Source organism: Neltuma alba, unplaced genomic scaffold (assembly GCF_004799145.2).
Source record: "Neltuma alba isolate B1F8T4 unplaced genomic scaffold, ASM479914v2 tig00002524_pilon, whole genome shotgun sequence".
NCBI classification, from domain to species: domain Eukaryota; kingdom Viridiplantae; phylum Streptophyta; class Magnoliopsida; order Fabales; family Fabaceae; genus Neltuma; species Neltuma alba.
In genome coordinates this window covers 59,379-79,687 of record NW_021632899.1, presented here as the reverse complement: position 1 = coordinate 79,687, position 20,309 = coordinate 59,379, and the positions used below count along the sequence as shown (strand labels likewise).

The following is a 20,309-nucleotide window of genomic DNA, read 5'->3' as shown; positions in this document are numbered from 1 at the left end:
AATAATTTTGTGTGTGCAATGTGTAATTCAATTTCTCTTTATGCAAATAAAATTCTTTTATATACAAGTCATCTTTCCTATGTGCAAAATAATTTCTTATATTCAAATAATGTTCTGTGCAAACTATTTTTTCTTTATGCAACTTACCTTCCTTTGTGTACAACTAATATTTCCTTGTGCAATCAATCATAGTAGATCCTATTTGCTAATTAAATTTTCAATTGGGGATTCATCCCCAATTTTCTATTTTTTAATTGTGAAAACAATTTAACTTTTTAATATCTTGCAACACCTAGTTGAATTAAAAATGGCTAATATATTTATTATCTCACTTTTAATAATTATTGATGTATAGTCACTTAATGATATGCTTTTTATTACATTTATCGACTTTTACATCATTATAATGGAGGAATTAGGAATATTTATTCTTAAGAAGAATTAATTAATTGTGAAACTAATAGTTTGATTTTTTAATTGTAAAAACAATTTTCAGATAAATGTATATAATTAAAGTTTTTTATTAAACGTATATAATTTGAAGTTTATTATTAAATAATAAGTGTAATTGTGCTCAGTGCTCACCGTTTTGAATCCATTTATTATTAAATAATAAGTGTAATTGTGCTCAATGCTCACCATTTTGAATTCACTCTTCGGCACCTAATGGAAAAATGCAAGATTGCCGCCAATGCTTTTTCCATAGCCGCCACTTCATTTCAACCCCTCTTTTTCCATAGCGCCACTCTTTGAGCCCTAGATCTCATCACTTTATCTTCACCACACTTCACCTTCTACTTCATCTCCACCGCATTAGTGACAAAATCTCTTCAATCATCTTCCTTTGTTAGCAACATCGACTTCCTCCTCCAACTTTCATCGCCAGCAACGCTATCACCGGCCAACGTAATCACCGTCTGTGTTCTCCTCGGTCTGCTTCGACTTCTTTCTTCAACTCTTGCAACCTCAAGGTGAGTTTTTCTTCTTTTTGTTTTTCGTTTTTGGTGAATAAAGATAAACTAAACAGAATACAAAACCAAAAGATTATGGTAAACTATGCGAACTTGTCTTGGAGTCCTGATGCCCAATAGATCCTTGTGCAATTGTTCTCCCAACTCTATTGGAGGTATTACCCAAGTTCTTTTCCTTTCGGATTAAAGGAAAGCTTGATGCGCCATCTTGTCAGCACACGCATTAGCTTCTTTGTATATTACTTTGAACCTGAGTTGCCATTCTCTTCCCATAAGCTCTCTTACTTCCTCCATTAAACCATTGTAATCCTCTAGCGGTTGCTCCTTTTGAATTTGATTCTTCTTAAAATCGGTTGCATGTTTATCTCTAAAAACAATATAAATTTTCAGTTTGACTTAAATAAATTTCGGTGCTTTGAATGTATTTCTGCTTTATCTGTGTCTGCTTCTAAACTGTTAGCCCTGAACCTTCAATCAAAGATTGCAAGTAAATTAATTCATTTACTCTTATGATATATAACTAGAAAATACTATCCCGTGCTTCAATTAGTGTAATTAATAACACTAACTTATTGTAATTTATATTATCCCTAGAAACATCAACACAACATAAAGCACTTCATCTATAGATGATGATATTGAAATTGGCTTATACTTTAATCCTTAGAGTAAGATCTTATTAATGAGTTAATATAGTAGCATTGTTTCACTCAAAAAAATAATAGCATTGTGACAAGTTAATTAACCATTCTGGAATGAGCTTTTTTCTCTTGGTGAGTCTATCAGCAACCTGTAACCAATCTTAACATTAAACTGATATCATTAAGCTAACATTGTATCAAACAAACAATACATAAATAAATAGTGAAGGAAGTGAAAAAAATATAATAACTAAACTTTTTCCTTGCAGTTGGAAGCTCTTTCTTAATTCCTCCTCACGAACAGAGAAGGGTATGACATCAAATTTACCAGAAATACCACAGACGTGGTTCATGTTGCAATATTTAAGTTAACTATCCAAGAGTAAGGGTCTATTGATTTGTTTTACCTCTATATCTGTTTACTTTGCTATATATGAAGAACTCAAACCACCACCACCTACCATCAAGATTTGCATTTTATTTTATTTCCTATATTTTGTTCCTTTTTGCAGACAATTTTTTTTGTTTTATTTTCTCCCTGCAAGGAAATGAACATAGACATCCACTACATATTTGTGATCTTTGATCTTTTAAGACGCTAAAGTTTCAACATATTGGTGACCAACCTGACAAATACTGTCATAACATAGCTCAAGGTGTATGGGTTCTTGTGTCTATTCAAAGTTTTCATTTTTAAATCACCCATTAAACTGTATTTTTCCTAAATGATGTTTCGAAGTCTTTTTTGGACTGAATTAACGGTTAGCCTTGAACCTCTAATCAAAGATTGCAATTAAATTAATTCATTTACTCTTATGATATATAATACTAGAGATTGTCTATTAGGATTCGTATAATGTTACGAAAGCATGTCTTAATAACATAAATAAAGGTGGTATGAATGAGTTTTAATATGAGCCAGCAAAGTTAATGAAACTTGAACATTAAGACTATTATTCAGCATGTGTAATAATTAACATATATGTACACTTGAGAGTTATTGGGACCCTATCTAATTATGAGACTATAACATCAATAATGTGACTTCAAAATAGATACAAAATCAAAATTTTGCTGCTAATGCTTGTCTTTTCCCTCTTTATGTGTATTTATAAATAGACAAGAACTTTAGTAATGCTAATGCAAGATGGAAGACCCATTGATAGGGTTTTCAATCTGTTAGGGGTACCTTCATGAATGAATATAGGGTTAGTTGTTGTTAGAGCACATAATTTTACCTAAAAAAATTTACGCACTTAAATTATAAAGATTTGGGGGTGCTGAAAAGTTGCTACATTTTGATTTTACATTGCTAGAAACACTCATTTACTCAATGGAAGTCCTACAAAATCAAAAATGGATGTATAATAGAGTAGATCCGAGCACTAAATGGTATACGCAAGATTTCCAACGAGGTGTTGAGGAGTTTCTTACCTATGCTTTAAGGGCACCTTATTCTCAAACATCAGGGAAGCTTAGGTGTCCGTGTGTCAAATGTAAATGTAGGCCATATCTAACTGTTGATGAGGTGAAGACACACATCTATAAATTTGGATTCATGCCAAAGTATTATATATGGAATAGTCATGGTGAAGCAGAAATACAATATCATTCTCCTTTGTCTTCAATACCAAGTGCCATACATGCCTCACATGAGCCAATCAATAACCAACTAAATCAATATGAGACTATAGTGATGGATGTAGCTGGGCCAAGTTTTAGGGATAATTATAATGAAGGTATTGAAGAGATGCCAAATCCAAATGCAAGAGCATTTTATGACATGTTACATGCTGCACAACAACCATTGTGGGAAGGCTGCGAAGAGTCTAAACTTTCAGCAACTTTGCAATTATTAAGCATTAAGGCAACAACTAACATGTCACAACAAGGATACAATTTAATTTCCCAACTCATAAGGAGGACACAGCCTAAAGATACTTGTATGCCTACAGACTTGTACCAAACAAAAAAGTTGGTGTCAAAGTTAAGTCTTGATTATAGAAAGATTGATTGTTGTGTGAATGGGTGTATGTTGTACTATAAAGCTGATGATAGTGCAACGCAATGTAAGTTTTGTGGTGAGGAAAGATATTTCTCAAGAAGGTGTCATGGAAGGAAAAAGAAAGTTGCAAGGAAACAGTTGTGGTTCTTACCTTTGATTCCAAGATTGCAGCGATTGTATGCCTCTGAGAAAACAGCAAAGGAAATGACATGGCACTATACGAATCGTAGAGGCACCAATGTCCTTTCTCACCCCTCTGACGGCCAAGCATGGAAAGTTTTTAATAGTACATATCTTGACTTTGCTCATGATCCACGAAATGTGAGGCTTGGGTTATGTGCTGATGGATTTACACTGTTTGGGCAATCAGGGAGACAATATTCTTGTTGGCCTGTAATTATTACTCCATGTAATATGTCACCCGAGCTGTGTATGACACAAGAATATATGTTTTTGACTTTAATTATCCCTGGTCCTAATAATCCCAAAGGAAAAATAGATGTGTATTTACAACCATTGATAGATGAATTAAAATTGTTATGGGATGAGGGTGTGCTAACGTATGATGCCTCATTGAGACAAAACTTTCACATGCGTGCTGCATTATTATGGACAATTAATGACTTTCCTGCATATGGCATGTTGTCTGGTTGGATGACAATGGGGAGATTATCGTGTTCTATATGTATGGAGAACTCAAAAGCATTCCAATTAAAGTATGGGAGGAAAACATCTTTCTTTGATTGTCATCATCAATTCCTTCCTATTGATCATCGATTCAGGAGAAACAAAAACTCATTTTACAATAACAGAGTTGAGAAATCAAAGCCTCCTTCCCGGTTAAGTGGAGAGGAAGTTTGGCATAGAGTACAAAATTTACCAAAGGTCACCGAATATGGAACAACTATACCAACTGAAGGCTATAATGACATTCATCATTGGACCAAACAAAGCATATTTTGGGAATTACCATATTGGAAAAGCAATCTCATTCGACATAATCTTGATGTTATGCACATTGAAAAGAATGTTTTTGAAAATTTGTTTCATACTGTCATGGACACAAAAGGAAAAACAAAAGATAATACACAAGCTCGAATGGACTTGCAAGAATATTGTCGACGAAAGGAAAATGAACTTGTTGATAGAGGAGGAAAAATGATGAAACCAATTGCAAAATATACTTTGAATTTAGAACAAAGGAAAGCGATTGTTCAATGGATAAAGAAGTTGAAGCTCCCCGATGGGTATGCATCTAATCTAGCTCGATGTGTTGATATGAAGGAAGCAAGGTTATATGGAATGAAGAGTCATGATTGTCATATGTTCATGGAACGCTTGGTTTCCATTGCCTTTGCTACTTTGCCAGATGATGTATTTAATCCTGTAGCGGAGCTTAGTCAATTCTTTAAACAACTTTGTTCTACCACCTTGATGGTAGATCAACTTGAGATATTAGAGCAAAATATTGTTGTGACATTATGTAAATTGGAGAAGGTCTTTCCTCCTGGTTTTTTTGACTCAATGGAGCATTTGCCTGTCCATCTTGCTTATGAAGCTAAGGTTGGTGGACCAGTTCAGTATCGATGGATGTATCCATTTAAAAGGTAATGAAATTTCTTTTTGTTGGTTTCTTTGTATGTAATAAATACAATAGTCAATGTTAGCTTTTACAACATATCCATTTTTGTAGATTCCTTTATACCTTGAAACAAAAGGTCAAGAACAAAGCCCGAGTTGAAGCGTCTATATGTGAAGCTTATATAGTTGAGGAGACCGCTATGTTTTGCTCGCACTACTTTGAGCCGGGTATGCCACCAAGAATAACAAGACCTCTACGAAATGATGATGGTGGAGAATCAAATTTGCCAGTAATTTCCATATTTAACCATCCGGGAAGACCTTCTGGGGAATGTAAAGCTCGTTTCTTGAATGATGAGGAAGTAGAAGCTGCCAAAAGATATGTTTTAATGAATTGTGATGAGGTGCAACCTTATATGATGTAAGTGATCTTTGGTTGTGATCAAACCTTATGTCAAATATATGCATTACAGACACATTATTTGTCATGTAGGTTATTTGTACAAACATTGAAGGAAGATAATTGTCAAATCACAGAAAATGAGATTGAATCCCAGATCAATGAACGATTTCCCTCATGGTTTAAAAATCATGTAAGTATGATTGCTTTCAATTTGGTATCATCAAATAGGCATTATCTACCATAATACTCATTGATCCTTGTTACGTAGGTTCAAAATCATAACAACAACATTGTGGATCCATTTTTACATGACATTGCTTGGGGCCCGAAGAGAAAAGTTAGAACTTGGCCTATGTACTTTATTAATGGGTATAAGTTTCATACACATTCATGGGCCCTTCGAAAATCAACGATAAATAGTGGTGTATGCATTAAAGGCGCTGACTATGCACAATCAGAACATGACTTTTATGGTATTGTACAGGAGATTATAGAGATTGAATATATGGGGCTTCCTGTAAAGAAATTAGTATTATTCAATTGTGAGTGGTTTGATCCGACACCAAATCGTGGTACAAGGGTTTATCAACAATATGGGATTGTTGAAGTTCATGGATTGCGAAGGTACAACAAGTATGATCCATTCATTATTGCTCAACAAGCAATGCAAGTATACTACACCTCTTATCCTTGTTGTCGTCAGAAGGCAAATTGGTTAGCTGCTATTAAGGTGAAGGCTCGTAATATCATTGATGCTCCTACATGTGCAATAAACTTAGAGGCATTTCAAGCAGATGGGTTAGAAGTCATACTGCCAGCAATTATTGATGATGCTGAATTGAATAACCAAATAAATTCTGAAATTTTCTATGAAGAGGTGGATATGGCAACTGAGAACATGGTTTATGAAGGAGATGAATACGAAGATGAAGTTGAGGAAGATGAAGAAGATGAATATGGTGAAGATGAAGTCGAGGAAGACACAGATGATGGTGAAGAAGATTTCTATATAGAAGTTGATGATGATGATGACAACGATGACGATGATGACATCAACAACAATGATGAAGATGGATGAATTATGGTTAACATATTATAATCTACTACTATTTAGTTTTCAATTTGACTTTGATTGCATTGATTTTTCAGTTTTGATCTTGATTCATTTTGCATGAGTATTTATTGCCTATTACTTACTTAATATTGAAATTTGAATTTGCAGATGTCAAATCTAAGTGCAAAGCGTAAAATCCGATTGAGTACTGCCACACCTCCACAATTGCCTCAGCAACTTGAAACATCAATTCCTCATGTAGTTGTGACCTCCGCTCCTAATGTGGCAGAACCATCCACTAGACCTTCATTGCCTCTAGTATCTAGTTTTAATTTTGTTGAATTCTGTGATGATTTATTTATTATTTATTACTAACTCAACTCAATCTTCAAATTTGGATATATAGATGTCAACTGGTGAAGCGCAGCGTAGAGTCCCATGTGGAACTACAGCATCTGCACAATTGCCTCACCAACCTGAAAATTCTTCTCTTCCTCAACCATCTATGCATACATCATCTCCAGTCATGTCTGAACCAATTAGGAGACCCTTGATATCACCTGCATCATCTCCTTCAATCCCATCTCTTGGAACAGAAGCCTCATAAAACCCAACTCAAGGTTCTCCTGCTAGTTCCAACCCATGGGGTATTGATCCCTCAGATAATCGGATGTGGGTATATCCTGAGAATAAAACGTAAGTAATCAACTTCCCATTAGTTTATCTGATATTTTTATTCAGCTGCTTAAAGCCATTCTAATATGTGAATTGTTTTTAAAAAAATTATGATTAGGTTTAATCCTGCTGTTATTCCTGTGCGAAATATTCTTCCTATCATTCAAGGAAAATTTGAACACCCATGCTGTACTTGGAAGGTGACACCCCCTCAAATTAAGGACTTGTGGTTTAGGGAATGGGCGGTATATAAGTTCATTATATTTTTATTATGTCTTTAGTTTTTCTCTCATTCTATTATAGAACATGATTTTGTTTTTCTTCTTATTTCTGCAAAAACAATTTAAATGGTTGCCACAACATGAAGTTGCTATTAGGAGAAATTGGAACTTAAAGTGCGCAGAAATCATAAGACATACAATGCATAATGTTCGGAAGGATCTGTTTCTGAAACAAATGAGGCCTAATTGGATTCCACCTAATGTGATGGATGATTTAGAGGAAATATGGACATCAGAAAATTATAAGTCCAAGTATAACACAGCTAAAGTCAATCGGGCCTCTTCCACAGGAGGCACTCAACACAAAGGGGGCAGCATTCCTAATACTGAACATAGAAGGAGGCTGGTGAGAATTATATTTATTTTCAGCTGTTATCTTTAATTATTTAATGCATGACATGATCATTTTTTATAAATAACTAGTTAATGCATGATATAATTCTTTTTTTTTTATAAATGACTACAGGCTTTGCAGTTGGGAAGAAATCCTACTCAATATGAATTGTTCACAAAGACGCACTTTGATGTCAAAACTAACCAATTTGTGGATATTAGGTCAGCTGAAGTTTCTGTAAGTATATATTTTTCCAGAATCTTTTTCTGTAGAGCTGTACTGATGGCCTGAGGCCTGACTAGTTGTAGTGTGGGTCTTTACTTCTTTACTTGTGGTTACTAGTTTGCATCAACTATATATTTAGTAGGGTTAAATAATCTAATTAAAATATGATTACATTCTATATCGATCAAAATCTTCACGCTTTTGCTTCTGATTAATTAATGCCATAGTTCATACCAAAAGTTTTGAAAGGCATACTTTCAATGGTGATTTCCATTGTCATCGATGAAAATGAGACTTTAATTTGTTTTGTTCCGATCCATTAATTGACATTATTTCATAAAATCAAATAAAATATTAACATTAAAATTTGAATGTTCTTGGAGTTAGATTTGAATGGGGAGAATGGAAGAAAAATGTTAGCTTTATAATCTAAATAAAATATTAACATTAAAATTTCACTTTCCTTCTCAATCTAAGCACACCTCTGAATTTCTCTTTTTGTGCCTCTTTCATGTCATCTGCTAGTTGAGAATAATACTTCTGGACCTTTTTTAAGAGATCTAAACTGCATAAAAACTATCTTTGCCCTGCTTTTCAGGTGCTGTATGCTCAAAACAATGACATCCTATGTATTTTAATAATATAAATAACTTTTGTATTTATTTCAGAAATGGAATTCTTGAGAAGTGTTTGTTATCACGTTTATCCCATATAGATGCGGACAAAAATTGCCGTTGAATTCTTGTAGACCTTTTCATCTAAAAAAGAGGGAAAGAAAAAAGAATGCATATCTTAGGGCCATTTCATTGTCATCTCATATGATAAGGGACATGTTGCTTTTTACTGCCTCTCTTACGTTAAGAACCCGTAGTCTTCTTTTTTTTGTTTTGTTTGGTTTGGTTTGGTTTGGTTTGTTTTTTTTAAATAAATTTTTTGTTTTAATTGTAAACTCATTCACATAATGTGGAGGGTTTGGTTAGCCTCATATTTTTTAGCATCGATAGCTCTCTTTTTTGTCCTTTTTTTGGGGAAAGTGTCTAGCTATATACCCCCTTGTTTCTCAGGTAAGTCTTTCCCCCCAATTGAATTAAAATAGGAATAATAATTTCTTTTTGCTTGCTCAATGGAAGGATGGGAATTTAGCCGTCTTTAGTTCCTAGCCTTTGAAAATGCCTTACTGGTGGTATAATAATAATGGTAATAGTAATAGAAATATGTAGATCTTCTAATTGTGCATGCTTCTCGTATTGATGAGTTTTATATTTGGAAGTTATTTTATGGTATTTTAAGGCTTTGAGGTTGCATCATTAGATTTTGGTCTCTGCCAGTAGCTATTTCAAGGCTTGTTCACTCTGGATTGTTGTTTTTCAGATTCGTTGAGAATTGCCTATTTGTGTGCTTGTCAATGCTTTTATATTTTGAATTTTTTACTTTCTTTTTTCATAGGAACATTACATGAGGATCAAGGCATCCAAGAGTTCCAGTGTTGGTTCTCCAAGTGTGGAGGAATCAAATCAGTTAGATGGTGAAGAAATGAGGATTTGGTTGCAGGCTGCAGGTGGTAAGAACAAGAAGGGTCGAATCTATGGCTTAGGATCTGATGCCCAGCATAATGATTGCACACAACATTCTTCTCATATGTCTCCTCCTTCCATCAACACAGAAGGCCAACTTGATCTTCAGAATATTGTCTCAGAGCTTAAACAAGAAAATGAAGATCTTAGACAATTGAATGTCACCATCTTGTCTAGGTTGGAAGCACTTGAGCGAAAATTCTCAACTGGGTCGCCTATCAACTCCAGCACTCAAAGTGAAGCAAGTCCACATAATGATAATTAGTAGTTTGTTTAATATTAGACTTGTTATAAATATTGCTTTTTAATTTGGGACTTGACATTTTTAGATTTGTTGCTTGTTATGACAATTGCTATTTTAATTTGGTTTGAATATTAGCTACATTATAATTATAATTTCAATTTGTTTCTTACACAAAATGCAGCTTGAAACAAAAAATTAAAAAAAAACTTAAAAATAAAAAATTTTCCACGGATTTGTGACGAAACTTCCGTCTCTAAACATATATAATCAGGAAAAAAACCATGGAACATTAGTGACGGATTTTCCAGGGAATTCCGTCACTAATTTGTGACGGACAGTTCCGTCACAAATTCGTTGTTAACATGTGACCGAATATTCCGTCAAAAAACTCACAATTCCGTCATAAATTTGTGACGGAATTTCCGTCACAAATATGTGCACTTTTTTGACGGAAATTCCGTCACAATTCTGTCACAAATTTGTGACGGAAAGGCCATCACAAGTCTGTCACAATTTTGTGACGGAAATTCCGTCACAATTTAGTGACAGGCAACTCCCTCACAAATCCGTCACAACATTTGTGACGGATTTCCGTCACAAGTCCGTCGCTAACTTAGCGACGGATTCTTTATTTCTGTCACAAATCAATTAGTGACGGCCTTTTTAGTGATGGAACGTATTCCATCGCAAATTCCGTCGCAAATTTTTTTTTGACGGATTAGCGACGGAATTTCCGTCACTAAACAGTTTAGTGACGGAAATTCCGTCACTAATTTTCGTCGCTAATCTCCTGTTTTTTTGTAGTGTAAATCTATAACGAAAACTCAATTATAAATTTAGTTAACAATACAAAGGCTCACAAACATAAATTTCAGTAAGTGTTTCATCACAAATAAAATCCAAATATCAATCCAATCCAAGCATGAAGGTTTTAGATTGTCTCATAAAAATGCAACTCAAAATTATTTAAAACTAAATAATCTCAAGTCTTTGAACTAAAAAAGATAAATAAAATATCACTCTCTAGTGGTCTTCAAATATTAGCCTAAGGTTTAAGCCTCATCCACACTCCTCCCAAATTTTCTCCCTAGCAAGCTCAAGCTTCCATCAACATGTCTCCTTCCCTAAGCTCCTTAGTGCAATTCATGGACATGTGACGTAATGAGTAATAAAAATGACGTTGGGTGGACGATTGAAAACAATCAGCGCGACTGGGGGGATGGGAATAATAGATATTTGATGAGTAAGTGATGGAGTAGGCGTTGAAGATGAAAACCGTTGAGAGAGAGCTTTTTTTGATTGCGTCGAGAGTGAGCGTGAGAGCATGACTATGGAATGAAGGGAGTATTTTAATTGGAGAAAAGAAATTTTTTTAATCCAAAACTCAAATATATTAGTAATTAATTAACTCAGAGAGTTGGAAAAACAGGCCAAACTCATCAGGCTGGCCTGTTTATACCCAAAAATTGTAAATACTGGGTTTGAGAATTTTTCCTTCAAATGAGAAACGGGCTTAAAAGGACTGGTCCTGTAGGATTGAGGGTTTAAACAGACTGGTCCTGTAGGACCTAGGACCAGCCCATTTAGGTCCTCTTAATTTTTTTAAATTTTTTATATAATTATCATATTATTAATTTTTTTACATTATTAATGATATTTCAAATATTTAGTTATTATTATTATTTTGAAATTAAATTTCACATAATGGTTTAATTTATTTGGTTTTAGACAATTATTTATCCAATTAAATTTTTAAAAATAAGTTAATTTCAATTTTAATAATGATTTGATTTATATTATATATGTTGATATTTTTAAAGCTATATATATTTTATAAGAGAGTATTTTTATACTTATGTAACTTGTGATGTGATTCTATATTTTAAATTAGAAATTTATGAGTTTCAATAATAATACTTTTCAAACTAAAATAAAATAATAGTCAGATTATAAAATTTAAAAGTGAAATTCCTATAAAAAATTCATATTTTTGCTACAAAAAAAAAAGAACACTTGATTATAATGATAATAAAGTTTCAAAAAATTAATTATAGTGTTTTCCTATTACACATTTGTACTATTAATGAAATTTTTAGATATTGTTGTTTTGTTGATAAATATTTTAGACGTTGATGGATATTTAGATACCATAATATTTGTATTTGTAACTTATTTTATTTATAGTTATGTCTTTTATTAATTATTTTATTGGTTTGTTTTATTTTGTATAAAAATATGAGAAATATAAAAAATAATTTTTTCTTAAACGGGCCAAAAGTCTGCGGGCCGACCCGACCCAATCAACATAAGAGCCGGGCTTAGTAAATTGGGATATTTCTGAAATTTTGGCCTTGTAGGACTGGCTCTTTTAAATCCGGCAGCCCTGCAGGACCGGCCCGAATTCCCAACTCTATTAACCCATTTGATATTAGCCGTTAGATTGTGCTTAAATTTCAAAAAATAATCTTACACCATTAAATTTCTTATATGCTCTTTCTTGACCTACAAAAATTTAATTGCATCCATTAATATAGATTATATCTAAATATAATATAATTTATATCAAAATTAAATATTAGATATGCACAAAAATTAGGTAAGAAATTGCAAAATTTTTTAAAATTTAATCTTTGTAAAAATATGAGACTTGTTTCCAAAGAAAGAGAAAATATTAATTACAAACTGAAAATAGGAAATCACAAAATATTGATAGTTTTAATCCAAAATTTTAATTTTTAATGAAAAATTAAAAAATCAACCAATCAATTTAATAATGAACAAGAATCCATTTAAGTTCAAAATTATTATTTAAATCCTAAATTAATATAAAATAAAATATATAAAAATTGAGTTTTATCGTTATGTTTAAAAGATTTGCAGCTGAGCGGGCAAAGAGAAAGATTAAAAAAGGAAAGATTTGCAGCTGAGGGGCGGGCCATATATGATGCTCATTGGGCATTGAACTTGGACTATCAAAAATTGTACACAAACTCACTACCACATAAAAAAGTTTTCTACCTCGGTTAAAAAAGGGAAAAAAAAGAAAAAAAAAAAGACAGTGACACGTTAAAAACCTTTTAACTCATCTATCCGGCATAAAAACTCTCGTTACTATGTAATACTACCACAACTCCAATTCTTAATATAAGAATTAGTTAAGAGGTTAGATTTAATTCTAAATATAAAATTTTAATTTATTTTATCTCCTATCTTTTTTCAAAATATTCTTATTGATTGTAGGTGGCTATAGTAAGGGATACTTCCAATTATCTAATGCATATGACTAAATATAATATTTAGGGAGACCAACATATATTTGCGGCAAATAACTAAATTAATTAATTTTCTTAATATTTTTAAATGAGTTAGCATTTTAAACTAGATTTTTAAAGTGTGTCTACATCAGTTGGACGTAGGAATTGATTTTGTTTTACCGACGTAAGTTTAGAACATACTATTACGTACACTCATGTGTTACCCCTCCCAGACCAATATGATGAAAAGCTCTTCCCGACCAACGAACGTAAAAAATTTTGTATGCAGTAGTGACGGTTTTCACTTTTATAGGAAAGAATCTTAGCATTCTATGGATCAAGAAATTAATGCTGAACTGTTGTGTTAACAAGGCAGGCTGAATATAGAAGCTCGGTTTCTGTTTGGAGTGAAACATAACTGGATTCTATCTTCAACAGTGGAATTGGAGATCAACATAAGCTTAATGCTTGTTAGTTATTGCGATAATGAAGTCCAACTCATCATTCATGCTAGATCAAAGCATCCCCAGCTTGATGAAGTGTCAAGTAATAAGCATAATTTTGTAGAAATGAAAGATCTTAACAAGTGGCCAAAAAAAAAAACCAAAGAAAGAACTTAACAAGTTAATATGTTTAATGATGACAACTCTTATGAGATATTATAATGTACTCCTCCGGTCCTTAATGTTGGGATTATTGAGTTGATTTTGATGCTAAATGTAATACCTAGTTCTTATATTTATTAATTTTTTCTATATTATCTCTTATTGATACTCCTTCAACTATAATTAAATAAGAGAGGGGATGTAATATTAAGAAATATGATTATAGTGTTTTAGAAAAAATATGTCATTTTTTTTATAGTTAATTAACTTGTCTAACTTACTTAACCTAATCAAATTAATTAAATATATCTGATATTAAGGATATGTGGACTATATTAATAGTTCTCAGAATGTTAACTGTGTAAGCTAGATTTTCATATATGAGCAGTGTCTACTTCTCCATCATCATTATTAATGTTCTACAAGGTAAACTAATAGCTTAGATATTTAAATGTTAGTTTTTCTGAGAAAATTATTAAGCATTGGACATTGGAGTTTATTTCAAATGATAGGATCTTTCAAAATCATTTATAGATACTCTTATATCCTACATCAAAATAATTCCAATTCACATTCAAAGATACCATAAAATGCTGGTTTTAATTAAACAATAATGTTCACCAAAAAACATTAAACAATAATGTATTGGACGGCTCCTCAAAATTTGTTTCTCTTTATTGTTCACTCTTCAATAATGACATTTAATTTACAAATCCAACAAGCTTGTTGTTTATATCATTATTAACCTCCATCTCCACCTCCACCTCTTATGCTGATTATCTAACAAATCATTTGGAACGATTTCAGTATTTATTCAAATTAAAAAAATCCAACAAGTTAATTAGCAGCCAAAGCAATCAGGGGCTATATTCATAAAAACAAAAGAAAGAAAGTATCTTTAAATTTCAACAAATAAATGACAAGGATTCATTCCCTTTCTCTTGTTTAGCAACCTATATAAGCAGAGCACAGCTTGGTAAAAATATCCTTACCTTTTAATTTCACCACACAAATTACCGAGATTCATCCTCTTCAACCCCTAATCAGTTAACCTCCCACTGATCCATTTCTACGTTAATGGACCATTGTATCTTTTTTCTTTTTCCTTTTCTTTTAGCCAGAACACAGTATCCTTTTTTCTTAAATCAACTTGAAGACTTGTAAAAATATACGATATTGTATTTTTTATTCATCTTCACCTTTATGGGGTATTTGCTCTTGGCTCCATAAATATATATGTGTGTGTATATATATATTTATGTCCCTTTCAGAAGAAGACAAACTACTATGCAAGGCCGAGGCTATGTATACTCCCTCTAACTTTTTGAACTGGACCCTATCTCTTCCTCGTCACTATTGGTCAGAACATGGGAGAAAAGAAAACACAACTCATCAACACTCAGAGACACTGAAGCAGAACCAGCCAGTAACATGAGACACAATGCGAAGGAGCAGATCAGTTGAACCCTGAAGATCCAGGACCATATTCATCACAAGGCGGAGGCTGCGGCGGCGGAGGCATCACATTTTCATTAAACGTTTGACGTTGCTCCGGCGGCACCATAGAGTAACTGCTTGCGAAGAATTCATCACCCAGAAAGAACCTCAAGTTTTCGTCGAAAAGCAGACTCTCATCATCAGATGCCGCCGGCACCACCGTAGATTCATACGTGTGGTAATTATCATGCGGAGGAACCATAATGTTTTCATCAGATGTTTGATTCCCACCAGCCGGTGGCAAGGCCGTCAAGGACTGATATGTATTGGAGTTATCCAGTGGAGGATTCATAATGTTTTCATCAATAAATTGATTCAAAGCCAGTTCTTCTGTCAAGGATCCACTTGTAAAGAAGTTACCATAAACTGCCAACATCATGTCATCATCAAACATTATGCTCTGATTTTCTGATGCCATTGACGAGGATACACATGTGTTGAAGTTGTCACTGTTGTTCAGCATCATATTATCCCCGAACATATGACTCTGTTGAGTCCCCGGCGGCAGCATTGACGAAGATTCACCTGCGAAGAAGTTGTCATGGCTGTTCTGTATCTTGCTACCCTCAAACATATCATTCTGAGTCTCTGCCAGCACCATTGACGACGATTCGCCTGTGGAGAAGTTGCCGTGGCTGTTCAGTATCATGCTACCCTCAAACATATGACTCTGAGTCTCCGCCGGCACCATTGATGACGATTCGCCTGTGAAGAAGTTGGCATGGCTGCTCAGTATCATGTTGTAATCAGCCATATGATTCTGAGTCCTTGCCGGCACCACTAACGATGATTCGCCTGTGTAGAAGTTGTCATCATTGTTCAGCATCATGTTGTCGTTAAGCATATGATTTTGAGCCCCCGCCGGCGCCGACGATGACGATTTGCCTGGGTAAAAGTTACCAGGGGGTGTAAGTATCATGCTATTATCAAACATATGATTCTGAGTCCCCGCCGGCACCATTGACGACGATTCTTCCGTGGAGAAGTTGTCATGATTGTTCATCATCATATTATTCTCAAAGATATGATTCTGAGTCACTGCCGCCATCGCAGACGATGACGATTCACCGGTGTAGAAGTTACGAGGCGGTGTAGGTATCACGTTACCTCCAAAATTCTGATTTCCACTGAGCCGAAATGAAAGCCTCAGACTTTCTTGGAGCTCCGGATTCTGAGTCAATAACGCAGTAAGAGAACAAGTTGGGAACTCAAAGGTCGAATCCGGAGGCGATTCGGAGAACAGCCCAAGAAAGTTATGGAAGCCTGGAGGTTGAGAGAATATTTTACACAACTGCGTTAGTCGCTCCTTCATGATCTTTTGCTGAGCCTTAGAATGAGTTTGACATGGCGCAGCCATCCACGTTTCGTTATGCATTTCTCTCCTTCTTTGCTTCAGTTCCTCTGCTCGCTTATCCTCGTACGCCAACTGTTCCATGATTTCCTTAAGCTCAGCTTTCTGTTGATCCACCGTCGGCGACTGTGGCACTTGGCTCTTGTACCTCGCTATCACGGCGTCGACGTCGGGGCTGCCGAACGTGAACGGCTTGCCTCCCGGAGAGATCACCATGAGAGCCACCTCGGCGCTGATGAGAGCACAGAGCTGGTCTGCCTTCTTAAAAAGGCCAGCTCTACGTTTTGTGAAGGTGACACTGCGCTTTTTAGCGTCTTCCATCGCTTTGACTTCGATCTTTTGCTGCCCCTTCGTCTTCTTCGGTGGAATTGGGTCTGCCATTGTTAAGATTGAACCATAAAAAGAAGAAAACTCAGATATGATTAATTGAATTTGAGAAGGCACATAGAAGATTGGGATGATGGGATGGCTTATAAAGAATACAAAGGTACTTTTTCAGAGTGACATAATGGCAAAGGATTCTTGGTGTAAACGTGTTCGCCATGCAGAAAAGCAGAGCATTAATCCATTGTTAATGCCTTGATTGTGGTATTTGTGCCCGATTTTTTAGTTAGTTACTTTTATTAATATTTCTGCTGTGTATGCACACTGTTTTGCTTACTGTAGTAAGTTGTTTTGTTTTCTAGGAGTTTTTACATTGCAGTGAGTTGTTTCAAGCTAGATATTAAAAGCAAGGCGAGGGGTGTCTACTGCAACCTCTAATGCCCCTGTTCCGAGCCGTTGATTGCATCCAACGGCTCGAATTCTATGACGAGGACATAAATTGATTGCGAAGGCATGAAAATTATAGTGTGCGTATATCGAAAATCCTTAATGAGGATATTTAAGTTGACTTACTTTACAAATCCAACAGACTAATTGTTTATAGGGATTGATAGGTCTTATTGAAACATAGATAATAGTCATGATAATTACCTACTAAAACACTCTCATAGTATGGATGAGAATTTTGGTATCCTTGATTAATTTCTACTCCTCTAGTCAAATTTATAAGGCAGAGAGAAGATATTTTTTAATCCTATTTATAAGATATTAAAAAAAATTTATATGGATATACAATTTTATCCTTCATTTATTATTGTATTAACTTTATTTACATAAGGTATAATACATATTAAATAAGTAAAACATTCTCATAGTATGAATAAGGATTTAATCTGGGCATTTATGATTAACTTCTATCTGTTGGGAATGAGGTGGTGGAGTTTGATAAAGGTGGATAGATGTTGCTCCGTGTGTTCCTTTGATTTCTGATGATTCCACTAAGTTAATTGGCAGCCAATGCAAGTGCGGGCTACATTAGTGAAAAATATATGCATATTTTAATTCCAACAAATAAATGACAAGGATAAAGGATCATTTCCTTTGTATTAATTAGCAACCTATAAAAGCAAGAGACAAGCTTGGTAAGAAAATCCTTAGCTTTTAATTTCATCAAACGAATTACCGTGATTCATCCTCTTTACCCCATAAATTCGAATTAGTTCATCTACCACTTTCCATTTCTACATTAATGCACCATATATCATAATTTTTTCCCCTTAAATCAACTTGAAGACTTCTAAAAATATACGATATTGTATTTTAATTTTTTTCATTCATCTTTACCTTTATGAGTATTTGCTTTTGGCTCCATATATATCCGTTTCAAAAGAAGACAAGCTATATATAAGCTCTAGGTCATCTATATCCATTTACAGAATATGAGATAAGTATATAGAAGGAGTTTTATCTCAATTTACATAAAATGTTCTTATAAGTGATTTTAAATGTTATGCCAAACAAGATCTAAATCGGTTGTGAAGCTGTATGAAAATCATAGTGTGTGTGAGGCCTTTTGATAAAAAAAAAAAACAAAGGCCTATTTATTTTCTTGTTTTGGGACCAACTTTAAGTTTTTAAAAAAAAAATAAAAAAATTGTTTAGTTATTAATTTTTAATTAAGTGTTTATAAAAAAACTCGAAGCAATTTTTACATATTTTATTATTTTCTATTTTTTTTTATCTTTTTCTACTTTTTTTCCCATTTGGAGTTTATAAAAAACATGACGGAATTTATCGACGAATTAGCGATGGAATTTGTTCCATCACTAATTCCTTTATCACTAATTGATTAACGATGGAATTGAAATTCCGTTGCTAATTAATGACGGATTAGTAACGGAAATTTCTCATTGCTAATTCTTGACAGCACTGGGGATCACCTCCATGTGTCACTGCCACCTCATTTTCACCTGTTACGTGTGTTGCACCTCACCTCCACCTGCCATGTGTGCTACCACCTTACCTCCACCTGCCATGTGTGCTGCCACCTTGCCCCTACTGTCATGTCACATGTCACTTTTGCTTACCACGTGTCGACACCACATAATTCCCTCCTCAAAGTGATTTCTCCATGGCTCGAACCTAGGACCTACTCCATACGCGCATGCGGCTTTACCAGTTGAACTGCAATAAGCCTGTTAACTTATTATGTAAAATTAAATATATATATATATATAATATTATTTTACACAAACAATTATATATACATATATATTATTAAAAACTAAAACTATACTATATGATAATTTTAATCATAACTATTTTAATGAAAAAATAATTTGTAAATATTTGTTTTATAATGTTTTATTTTTTAAAAAAATATTTTTAATATACTTTTAATTTCTAACTACACTAATTTGAATTTTAAATCATAAATAATTTTTTTATAAATATTTTTAAATTTATTTTTTAATTAACATTGATAAGATATACACTTTAAATATATGTATTATATTATATTATATTATATCATATTATCTATATTTGTATACTATATTTCAAGAAAATCATTCACAATTAGTCCAAAGATCTTATTATTCAAAAAATAACTACTATAATAAAATCTAATAAATTATTCTATATAAAAAATTAAATAATTTGAATAGATTATGATAAACAGTATTCTCTTACTTATATATATATATATATATATATCCTATGTAATTTATTTTCTTAAAATTCTTTGTATATATCATTTGTTTTTGTATTGAAGATCAAAATCAATCCATATCATGGGTATTAATTATATCGTGATTAAATTTTATTGTTTAATGATTGAAATTCAAAATTCATTTCAATATTAATTTGCATTCATATAAATTTATTAAATCGTTTTGAATTTCTATCATATATTATATATTTCAATATATTTTACATATGATAAAATTATTTCTTTCTTATATCAGTTTGTATAAGAAAGTTATTAATATTCTTATTATATTTTTTAATTATTATTAATAATCAAGAGGAATTTATTTTAACAAAATACAAATAAGTTTTCTAAGAAATTGTTTTTCTATTTTCAGTATATACATAATGATGACATGAATGATGATGATATCATTATTAACACCAATTTGTTATTCTGTCGAAAATTCCATTGGAAATCATGTCATCATTAATGATATACATAATTTGTTTCCATCACAAATTTCGTCGCTAATTAACTGTTTTCTTGTAGTGAGTTCTGCAAGTTGATTTTGAAACAATTATTCCAAACAAGTTTTTAT

At 33.1% G+C, this 20,309-nt stretch overlaps 3 protein-coding genes across 5 annotated transcripts; 2 read left to right on the top strand and 1 right to left on the bottom strand.

Moving 5' to 3' along the window:
* Positions 1-771: 771 nt before the first annotated feature.
* LOC114731223 (uncharacterized) lies at positions 772-10,146 on the top strand. Of its 3 annotated transcripts, XM_028918368.1 has the most exons (8): positions 772-971; positions 1,882-1,922; positions 6,824-6,937; positions 7,062-7,351; positions 7,449-7,575; positions 7,667-7,957; positions 8,078-8,182; positions 9,617-10,146. In XM_028918368.1, exons 4-8 carry the CDS (start codon positions 7,326-7,328, stop codon positions 10,007-10,009), a joined length of 942 nt encoding a protein of 313 aa, XP_028774201.1. In that variant the 5' UTR covers positions 772-971; positions 1,882-1,922; positions 6,824-6,937; positions 7,062-7,325; the 3' UTR covers positions 10,010-10,146. The 3 variants fall into 3 exon arrangements, with proteins under 3 accessions (XP_028774201.1, XP_028774210.1, XP_028774195.1); XM_028918377.1 differs by lacking the exons at positions 772-971; positions 1,882-1,922 and adding an exon at positions 6,576-6,685; XM_028918362.1 differs by lacking the exons at positions 772-971; positions 1,882-1,922; positions 6,824-6,937 and having other exon boundaries at positions 6,966-7,351.
* LOC114731348 (uncharacterized) lies at positions 3,309-6,679 on the top strand. The gene is made up of 4 exons (XM_028918492.1): positions 3,309-5,224; positions 5,311-5,619; positions 5,692-5,791; positions 5,870-6,679. Exons 1-4 carry the CDS (start codon positions 3,309-3,311, stop codon positions 6,677-6,679), a joined length of 3,135 nt encoding a protein of 1,044 aa, XP_028774325.1.
* Positions 10,147-15,303: 5,157 nt separating the features above from the next.
* On the bottom strand, positions 15,304-17,076 carry LOC114731337 (uncharacterized). The gene has a single exon (XM_028918482.1). The coding sequence runs from the start codon at positions 17,074-17,076 to the stop codon at positions 15,304-15,306; it is 1,773 nt and encodes a 590-aa protein (XP_028774315.1).
* Positions 17,077-20,309: the final 3,233 nt, after the last annotated feature.